The sequence below is a fragment of the Sardina pilchardus genome, chromosome 4 (assembly GCF_963854185.1).
Source record: "Sardina pilchardus chromosome 4, fSarPil1.1, whole genome shotgun sequence".
In the NCBI taxonomy this organism is placed as follows: Eukaryota; Metazoa; Chordata; class Actinopteri; order Clupeiformes; family Clupeidae; genus Sardina; species Sardina pilchardus.
In genome coordinates, this window is record NC_084997.1 from 24,383,691 (window position 1) to 24,394,931 (window position 11,241).

The 11,241-nt window shown below is 37.9% G+C and overlaps 1 protein-coding gene across 1 annotated transcript in view; it reads left to right on the forward strand.

Annotated features, from left to right (window-relative positions):
- LOC134078661 (homer protein homolog 1-like) overlaps positions 1–10,824 on the forward strand; it is a 35,544-nt gene extending 24,720 nt beyond the window's left edge. The window contains exons 8-18 of the mRNA XM_062534754.1: positions 29–64; positions 499–531; positions 1,199–1,231; positions 1,537–1,569; positions 3,665–3,688; positions 3,787–3,834; positions 4,028–4,217; positions 4,552–4,647; positions 7,236–7,328; positions 9,103–9,264; positions 9,502–10,824. Coding sequence (XP_062390738.1) covers positions 29–64; positions 499–531; positions 1,199–1,231; positions 1,537–1,569; positions 3,665–3,688; positions 3,787–3,834; positions 4,028–4,217; positions 4,552–4,647; positions 7,236–7,328; positions 9,103–9,264; positions 9,502–9,528 — 775 coding nt within the window. The 3' untranslated portion in view covers positions 9,529–10,824. The remainder of the gene's footprint in view (positions 1–28; positions 65–498; positions 532–1,198; positions 1,232–1,536; positions 1,570–3,664; positions 3,689–3,786; positions 3,835–4,027; positions 4,218–4,551; positions 4,648–7,235; positions 7,329–9,102; positions 9,265–9,501) is intronic.
- The last annotated feature ends 417 nt before the right edge of the window (positions 10,825–11,241 follow it).

Consider the following 11,241-nt stretch of genomic DNA (forward strand, 5'->3'; position numbering starts at 1 on the left):
GATGTGTGTTTGGTATTTTTTATATAAGGGCCACTGAAATGGAGAAGGCATATCTGCAACAAAATTAAGTCATGTAAATGTTTCTGGATTCATGTTTTTTTTTTTTTTTTTAACTAAAACAACACACAATCAAACAGCAAAGTATAATGTTATCATATCACAATTCTTTCTGAATATAAATCCAACTGATAGAAATGGTTTACATTTTAAAAATATCATTCTAAAGGTTAAATTAATTAATTGTTTTAAGCGGAAGCACAACAAGTAACAAAAGTAAAGTGTACGTTTTCTTTACGGCATAATGAATTAGAAAGAGGGTATCAAGTGATTTCATCACATCGTAACATATTTTTTTTCCCTCAATTGTGTAATTATTTGTAACGGGCACATTTATTTATTTTCTGAGAGTCATTGAGGGTAGCCCTAATTTTCAATTCAAATTCATTCATTCATATTTTTGTAAATTATTGTCTTTATGTGTTTGTTTGTTTATTAAAGGTACACTGAACTGCAAGACGCATATAATCAAAGGTGAGTTGTCAGGAAAATCTTCCCAATATCAAGACACAAGAACCATAAACAAGTAGTATAGTTTTCAGCAACGACTCTTGGCCGAGAGGAGAGAGTGACCAGAGAGGAGAAGTCTCCCCTCTCCAAACCAGTCTCTGAGCTCTTCGACACAAGAAGTTTCTTTTATTAAAGTAGAGCAAAACAAGTCAGCATGACCTTCGGTCGAAACCTCCCTCAATTCTTCCTCTCGCTTATGACCAGTTTCTTATCTGCAGGTGCATAGCGTTCCTGTGAGGCTCCAATGTGAAACTGTGAATAACAACTTTGATCACACATATATGAAAGTGTGTATTAAAACTTTGACGCACACAAGTGAAGTTCATAATGATAAATATGTTATATGTATTTCTTTGTCATTTCCCTCCTGTTGGTTCATAATGATAAATATGTTATATGTATTTCTTTGTCATGAGTCAAGAAGATGCCTCTGGTTTCAGCCTTTATTATCACTGACAGTATTTAATTTGATTTACTTTGCTGTAATATGGTCATCATCATATTATGAAAATCATGACATCACAAAGCCAAGTGCTTTTCTATAAGGTGTAATGGTTTGGAAAGAGCACTGATATGTAGCCTATACTTACTTCTAAAGATGATAGGGGTTTGTTTGTTTGTTTGTTTTAAGGCGCAATGAACTGGACACGGAATATCAACAAAAGTAGGTTGTGTAAATGCTTCTGGCTTCAATTCTTATCACTGACAACATGCATTTCATTGATATTCTAACTGTGTATGTAGCGCAAACCAATAAACTCTTCCAGAGTTTAAATGTAATTATATCAACAGAGGGCTTAAAGGGCCTTAAAAGTCCAAAGGGGACTAAATGGAGGAAGACAATAGCACCAATGCTGAAAAGCGAAAAGGGCACATAATTCAAGTTCACTATGTTTTTTTTGTTTGTTTGTTTTGTTTTGGGTTTTTTTTCTAATTGATTGTGCTTATTTGTTTGTCTGTTTGTTAAAGGTGCATCGAACTGAGCAAAGCATGTCAACAAAAGTAAGTTATGCAAATGTTTCTGGCTCCATTTATTTTCACTAAAAATATGTTTAATTGGATTTTGATACAATGTGGACATTCTTTAAATTCATGGCATCAGATGTCTCTGTCCAAAGTGACATACAAATAAAAACAATACAGTAATCAATTTAACACTGTACAATTAAATTAAATTTGCTCAGAATACAGTATGTGTTCTTATATTCCATGAATAGTCATGTGTTTTCCATCAAGTATCCATTAAACCAATGAGAGTGATCATTCCCTTTAAGAGCGAGGAATGCAAAATCAAGCAATGTCTGACAGCATTGGTATTTTGACAACGAGTGAGCGCATCTCTTGAGAAGGAATCTGCTTGGACACAAGACTGTGTATGCGATTCCACTAAGCTTGCTTTATAAAATGTGTGTATGACAACCACACGGGTATAGCTACATGCATCTACACTCGCCTAATACTTGAACTCGTAGGCAATGACAAAAACGTTGTACACTTAATTGTCTACTTTCACTATTGACTGATACAATAAGTTACAATAAAAAACACAGACTGAAAAAAGAAACACAATAATATTTGAATGACCGTACAGACCAGTCGTGTTATATTATATTACACATACCTTTCACTTTAGTGGTGTTATCATTTATATGACCTTAAAATAAATAGTGATTTTTGATCATGTACCTGACCACACCTATTTTAGGACGCTGTTAGGACGCTGTGTAAAATGTAAATAAAAATAGAATGTAATAATTTGTGCACCCCTGCATGTCAGGTCATCATAGCTGTTGCCAGGTTATTTCTGTGGAGGCATGCATGTCCCAACTTTTTTGAGACGTGTTGCTGGCATTAAATTCGAAATGAACATATTTGGCCCAAAAAACAAGAACCCGTCTCTCCTTTGGTCTATTCTGAATTAAAGGAGAATTCCAGTGTGAAATTGACCTTAGCTTTACTGAAAGATGTTGCCGAGTACTTACATGTGTCCAATAGGCACCATCGCTCACCCCCCTAGCATTCCGAATTGCACCGTTTTCAGCCAAGCTTGCAGTAGGCTTGCAGCTACCTGATGGGCATAACGTAGCCTATGCAGCTAAATCGCTATATTTAAATCATTAAAAAGGTTCCAAGTAACTCCACACTACATTGGTAGACTTCTGAGGGTCCTGACATTTAAAACGAGATACTGACAACTTTGGAAGTGCACAGGAAGTTTATTTTAAAAGACTGTTTATACAAGCAGTACCTTCATAGAATCTCTCCGCTGGCCGCCATCTTGTAATCAAGTCGTGATAAGCCAACTGACAAGCACGAACGAACAGGAAGGACAGGGGAACATATTGCAAAAGTAATTCCATAGGAAATATATAGTTATACTGTCTACATGAACATGATGAGTACACGGTATCAACAAAGCTCAAAATGTTTGCAATATGTTCCCCTGTCCTTCCTGTTCGTTCGTGCTCGTCAGTCGGCTTATCGCGACTTGATTACAAGATGGCGGCCAGCGGAGAGATTCTATGAAGGTACTGCTTGTAAACAGTCTTTTTAAATAAACTTCCTGTGCACTTCCAAAGTTGTCAGTATCTCGTTTTAAATGTCATGACCCTCAGAAGTCTACCAATGCAGTGTTCAGTTACTTGGAACCTTTTTAATGGTTTAAAAATAGCGATTTAGCTGCATAGGCTACGTTATGCCCAACAGGTAGCTGCAAGCCTACTGCAAGCTCGGCTGAAAACTGTGTAATTCGGAATGCTAGGGGGTGAGTGAAGGTCCTATTGGACACATGTAAGTACTTGGCAACATCTTTCAGTACAGCTAAGGTCAATTTCACACCGGAATTCTCGGATTGAAATTATTTGTAAATCAAATAATTCTTGTTTATTTACATTTTACAAAGTGTCCTAAACTTTTCAGAATGTTGGTTGTAGTTGAACAGGGTTAGCAGCATTTTAGCATGCATTGATATCTTGATGAAATTAGGTGATGAAATCATTAAATGAATGTATACAATTGTATTTGTACTTTATACTAAAATATGTCAGTCTTAATATAATCTTAAAATTGAGCTTTCTTGCTGTTGTTGCCGTTTCAGTGAAGAAAGGATCAAAATTACAGAGTGAGTCTTCTTCCTGTTTATTAGGCCTATATATGCAATGACCTTTTGCATTGATTTTTATTAAAGTCTTACAAAATGAATTCCCCTGACAACTTTAGAGAAAAATATGAAAAACTTAAACAAGAATACAAAGAGTTCCAGGCCAGGTAAGTGTTATACTTTTTATACGTATTTTATGGTTTTATATATGTTTTTCGTACAAACTACTTTTACGTGAAGTTGGTATGTGAATGACATATTCCAGACTGACTTAAAACCTTTTTCTCTCATTTCTCTCGTAAATATTAATAATGACTTACTTTGCATAGCACCGCCTGATTCTATATTCCATACAAACAGAATGGGATCTTCCATCTCTACTGATATACTACAACATTCTGAATTATCTGAAAATCTGAATGACCCATGCAGACAATCTGAGCTTGCTTCAAAATATGATGAACTGAAACTCATGTGTCTACCCAAGATCATAACCTCACCACTGTTTGAGTCTAATATTGCCAGAGCACGTATAGCCTCATTGGTTAAGGTAAGTAGTTAACTGTATGCTACTTTTCCTGATAAAGTACAATAATGAAATTGAAAAAAACTGTGACTGTCCTGTATAAAGAAGCATTGTGCTGTGTTTAAGGCAGTCAAAAGTCAAAAGACTTTTGACTGCCTTAAACACAGCGCAACGTTTCTTTATACAGGACAGTCACAGTTTTTTCAATTTCATTTATGTCCATTCCGAAGAGCACCCGTTTTTAATCTTTATATTTGACCCAACGCAGCACTCTCCTTCTCTGTCTCTTCATTGAAAGTACAATAATGTTTTACTGCAGTTTAACTTATAATAAATTAATCATGTTTTCCATGTTTAGAACACATATGAAAAAGCACAGGAGGACATGAAGACAAAAACAGATGACATAGAGCGTATTTTCCTTGATGAAGAGGGGGGAAGCAACAAACATATGGTACATAGCCAGCTTGCGTTCATATTTTTAGAGATATGTGTGGATTCTTTACAGCTTACTTTCAATATGGTACTTTTGCATTGCATTTAGGAGACATTCCTTTTCTTACTAGTTAATTTAGCAAACATTGACTTTAGAATAGAGATTTTATGATGCACATAACACATTTCAAGTTCACATTCAACTTATTTTATTCGTCACATAACATGTACTACATAAATATAGCCGCAAGCGGCGATGGCGGGCCCGAGCACCTGCGGTGCGGACCTGTGACATTTCGGAATCTAGCAAAACAACATGTGCGTGTTGGTGGGCATGTGCATGAGCAACACATGCCCGCCATATTTGGTCAATTTTCGTGAATGTATGTGTCAACCATAACAGACAACACACTAAGTGGCGCTATAGAGTCCCTAAGCCACACCCTAGGCCAGAGCTCTGTCTCTGACTAGCGGCAGCAATAACATACAAGCTTACCTAATTGTCGTGAATGTATGTGTCAACCATAATAGACAATGTGCCAGGTGGCACTATAGAGTCCCTAAGCCACACCCTAGGCCAGAGCTCTAGTTTCTGACTAGCGGCAGTAATAACACACGAGCTCACCAAATTTGATTCATTATCGTGAATGTATACTGTATGTCATCCACAACCGGTAACACACTAGGTGGAGCTGTAGAGTCCCTAAGCCACGCCTTCGGGCAGAGCTCTGTCTCTGACTAGCGATAGCAATAACACACAAGCCCATGTTTGTGTCAACCACAACAGATAACGTGCTACTAGGTGGCGCTATAGAGTCCCGAAGCCACACCCTAAGCCAGAGCTCTGTCTCTGACTAGCAGCACCAAGCTGTAGCTTCCAAATTACATCCAAATGATAACCTTTTTTCTGCCTATAACACCAACTTCCTGTTTCTTTAATAAGACTCCATAATTCAAACCTTTGCCATTTCAATATACCGTAAAACTTCAAACAATAGCCGAGTCCCAAATAGACGCATGTCTCTTTTAAACGCCCTATGTGGCTACAGATTTGGGGTAAAGGCCTGTCTCCAACAGAAGCCTGGTCTGTTTTTTTAGTTTCGGGTTGTATTTATTCTTCTTATACCCGTCACATCGCCAGCATGGTGCAGATTGCGCACACTAAATTTATAATTGCATGACTGCGGAGGTGAAAGCCAGAGTTTCAAATGCTTAACTTTTTTCGACATTGGCCTATGTCCTACATTACTTAATTAATGCCATTTTTTTTTTATTTGCGCACTAGGCAACATATTTTATCACAAACTTGCTTTGTTTAGTTTCACTTTCTCTCGTTTCTCCGCGTTTCTCTGCATTTCTCTCAATACCGTGGCGGAAAAGAGAAAGACTTGATTTAAATGACATTTAAGCTGACAGTTGTCAAATTTGCCTAACAAAATTCGTGAGCAGCAAGATATTTCTCGGTTGATCTAAAGAGGGTGCGTAAAGGCTGAGCTGTAACGTCTGTCTCCAAAGAGGGAGAGCCCTGCGCATCTGGAGCTGCGCAAGCAAGGCATGCAAATGGAGGAGAGCGACGAGGAGGAGGAATTCGCAAATCAACTTGTAGTAGCCTAGTTGAGGATCACGGTGATAGCGATTAATAGGATCATTTTTAATCACACGATTGCAGTTGTTTTACAGGGTAGCATTCATTATTTATTGCTGATGTGTTATCAGGGGCAACAAGTTCACAGGCTCGATGGTAACTTGAATTGTTCAGCTGTCACATTGTTTCGTTATTTTAAGCTGCCAATAATTTAAGACATATCTAATATAGTAGGCTAATTCTAATATGATCTGATTTGTGAAACACATTCGAATTATAGGCTAAAGTACTAAAGTAAAGTAGCCTAAAGTAAACTAAAGTAGCCTATCGTAATATAATGCGGTAACCTCCTGTTGTCATGCTTTCCGTCTGCTTATGCTATTGAGTAGTTATTTCTAATCCTAAAATAAACCTACACTCAACTAACAACACTAAATTAAACGCCTGTCTCATATAGACGCCTGTCTCAAATACACGCCGGTGCATTTTGGCGATTTGGCAAAATAAAAGCCTGGGCTATTGTTTGGAGTTTTACGGTACTTCGAAAATTCAAAAATCTGTTCGCAATTCCTATTGGGCAACCCCTCAAGATCATTTTACTGCTAATATGACATGATTTCGATAAACCGTCTAGGAGAAGTGTTTCAAAATACATCATGTGCAAAATTCATAATCATAATCATAGCTCAAATTCCTCTAAGATTCACTAGTCTAAATGTAAAAGTTGTTCAGATTCATACAACACACATGCCTACCAAATTTGGTTCATTTCCATGCATGTATTTGTCAACCACAACAGACAATGCGCTAGGTGGCGCTATATAGTCCCTGAGCCACGCCCTAGGCCAGAGCTCTGTCGCTGAGTAGCGTTACCAATTCCACACATAGCTGCCACATTTCAAGAGTTTTAGAGCATGCCAAGTTGGTAAAAAAGCCCCATGTATATTAATATTTTCATGAATAATAATCACAATAGCAAGTGCTTATTCACTCTCATTATAACATCTGTTTCTATCCTTCAGATGACATACAGGGACATAAAAGTGAAAATGGTTAATCTTCTGGCTTTGGCTTTGCTCCGCAGAGAAAACTCAGACTACATGAGCAAAATTAAGGTATTAGTCCACAGTAATGTGCATAAAACAACATGTCATTATTATTCATTTATTTAGCTGTGTTAAATATATCTAAGAGATTAAAGTGCACACCTTTTGACAAAGAATGTTAAAGGCAGAGCTAAACTTTTTGTGATAGATGGCTTTTGGAGGAATGTTAACCATGGAATACTAAGCTCCGTTCGAATCGGGTAAAACTGCTGCCTTCTAAGATATCTAACTAGAGAGCAAGGCATCGAAGGCCGTTCGAAACCGAAAAAACGATTTTCGCTGCCTTCTAAGATATCTTAGAATTCCTGAATAACGGTCAATTTTGAAGGCAGCATCGATGTACACTTCAAGCTGCCTTCTACCCATAATCATTTGCGGCCACGTCTGAATCTCTGTGAAAACAAAACAAACATGGCTGCCGATATCGGTAAATGACTGCCGAATCTGTTGAAATGTCATTTGTGTGACGTTATTTAGCTTGGATTTGTGTAAAGTAGATTGAAAATAAACGATTTACTACCTGGTTATACCATTGTTGTACCCACTAATAATGCCTGGTCTGAGATATTAGCTGCCAGTGAAACTATTTTATACTGTTAGCCTGCTAGCTTACGTAGGCTAATTTAGTTTAACGTCAGGCTTTTGCTAACGTCATACTGTAGTGTTAACCAAAGATTCTAGAGTGCTACGCTCATTTTTAAACGACGCATTTAATCTGAAGTCATGTCTAGTTAGAGAGCTCTCTATTTAGGGAGGGAGGCAGTAGGCAGCTGCCTTCCGATTCGAACGGAGCCTCAGTGTGTTCTCTCAGACACTGTACTAAAATATTATTATGGAATGCTGATATCATGAGTGTGTCTGCCTGCGTGCGTGCGTGCGTGCGTGTGTGTGTGTGTGCAGGCATGCCTGCAAGCTAAACAACAAGAGAACATTTCTCTTTCGAAATGTACTTGCCAAATTGGCCTGACAGAACTTCCCAACTCTGCACAGTATCCCATTGACTCTACGACAGTAAGCTATTTACAATTATCTGTAGTAAAATTAGTGAATACATTATCAGAATCACCTTAATGCAGAACTTTAAGCACACACACACATTTTGTTTGAGCAGGAGAGAGAATACGCGCGCAGGCACGCAACTAGGCTACTTGTTTTCTTTTACTCAGTTATCTATATTTGCTGGTTATTAGCATGTGGTGTTGAGCTAAGACTCATCATGGATATAACACGTTTATTTGAAAACAACAAAGACAGAAAATATGGAGGCAGTAATGCTAGGAGTTATTTCAGATGGGCAAGAACAAGGCAGGCAATTGATGTGCTTCTCAGAACGTTAGACTAACATTACAGTTGTTAAAAGCCATACGTAAACGTTAGTCTAACCTATAGGTAACTTTTAGCTTTTGTATAGGGCGGCATAAAGTTGTCCGATGCAATATATCCCTGTTAGGCGTTGTTGTTGTTAAGATATTACATGTGGATGTTAGCATGTAGGCTTAGGCTACTTTTTAGCTGATCAAACCTAAAACCGGGAAACCTGACATTGGTTGTGCGTACCATAGCATTCATTCCTGCAGGCACCTCTGTGTGTGTGTGTGTGTGTGTGTGTGTGTGTGTGTGTGTGTGTGTGTGTGTGTGTGTGTGTGTGTGAGAGAGAGAGAGAAAGAGAGAGAGAGAGAGAGAGAGAGAGAGAGAGAGAGGTGTATGTGTTTTATCCACATCACATCAACTATCCATGATTGCACATGGCATTGTGATAAGTTCCCTGTCCTGTTGCAAACAGTTTTTAATCAGTGAGCAGCCAGCAATGTTGACCCCGTTCATTGCCCGGTGGTATAAGATCAGCTGTTTGATGTGTCTGCACACTCCCCAACTGGTACCCAGCTGGGACACAAGAAGCACTGCAGCCGATCCAGATATGAAAATCTTCCCACCTATTGAAGAGGTAAGGATTTCTGACATGTTTGTTTCATGGGCTCTCAAAGGTTAATAATGTCACTGAGTTACCCAGACAGTGAGCTAGCAAGATTGAAAATCCTATATTGCAAAACAAAATCTGACACTTGATTTTCAACAGTTACAAACATTACATTTTTAACAGTTGAACTTTGACCTAGTTAATGTACACTCTCTCATCACACTGATAGGTATGATACTAATCATGTACTGTCTGTCTCTCTAGTTGGACAATGATATGGACTGTAGGTGAAGAGGACAATACCAGTGGAAAACTGGCCATCGTGGTGAATGCAGACAAAAAAATACTTTATTACAAATTCAAGCATGAAAAAAAAAAACATTGACTGAAGTCATCCAATTTACTTGTTACTTCTTACCTCTACATCTAATGTGCCATCATATTTGAAATATTTAGGATTTGCTACCTAGAGTTTTGGGTAGCAGTTTAGAATAACTGGTAATAAATAATAAATGGTAAATAGCCTATACAAATTCAGAAGGCAAGTATTTAAATGTTAACAAACAGTTACTTAAAAGTTATTTAACAGCTAATATTCATGTAGGCTGTAGTTATTTAACAGAATAGGAACATATGTTTCTCTGATTACAAAACATGACATGATAATTAACAAATATGTACTGATTATTACTAATCATTTGTTTTGTACTATAAAATGTGACATTTTATAATGTATCATCCCTTAGAAATGGTCGATTGTGAATCATTAATGTTTAGTTAAGACTTTGGTAATGGTTAATAATTCATTTGAACACCATCTATAAGCCTTATTTGGATGACAGTGAAGAGATGCTTTAATAGGCATACTGGCTGCAGCAGCACCACATCAGAGACATTTCTAGTGTGATGCTCACATGAAACGCAACACAACAGTTGAGAAACAGACACGCAATGCACATGCCACAGTGGCGGTATAAATCAATAAATGTTCCACTATTGCCCCATCATTGGAGCATTTTCAGCCAAAAGAGACAGAAAGTAGAAATGTGAAATATAGCTACTCACCCCAAGACCAAACAATTCCAATCTCATCTGCTTTTGGCCCCTTCTACCAGCACTGGCCTTGGCCAAGGCCGCTGCTGGAACAACAACTCCCCCAGAAGAACAATGCAGTGAGACCCTCTTGTGTTCCTTCCCCCAGACACCTGCTGATTGTTTACTCTGTCTGGGACCTGATCAAGGTTGACTCATTGACAATTGCTGTGTTACTGCTATGACACCATGCTGTGTTATCACTATGTGTTATCACTATGACCCCCCCCCCCCCCGTGCCTGTTGCAAGTCATGTGTTTTTTCTCATGTTGTAAAGTGTGCTGATTATGAGCTTATGTTGCTGTGGTGTTATTTTCCTGCTCCCACACTATACTCTCCACAAGAGCATGCTGAGGCTTGCTCTTTTTCTCCTCCCCTCTCCTATGCTGTATTTTTCCTCTATCGTGTCTACCCCCTTGTCATATTGTATATGTATGGACAGGTTGGTGCTCAATTTTGTTGTACTTATGCAATGACAATAAAGAGTCTTATCTAATCTATCGATATGTTTCTGGTATGAATGCTTACAAAAAAAACCCCTTATGTATTCAGGTTTGTGGTTGATATTTTACACTTCTAGCCACCATAACAATATTGTCTTAGAATTTAAATATGGCAGAAAATATGGTAACACATTCATAAATGGTTATAATAACATATTCATAAAGTCTCATTGTTATCGACATAAGCTACTTAAAAATAATTGTGACTGCACTCATGATGTTGTAAGCTCTTACAGCGTGAAATATCACAATGCACTATAAAGCTTATTTATGCTAGCCTGGCTAGCGTCTACCACTTCTTATTATACGGCTCTTCACAATGCAAGTAGAACGCCCCATTGACTTGAATGGGATTTCCCAACGTTCTACCGGTCATTATTTCTTGATAGAGGACCTATGAAAAAAATAA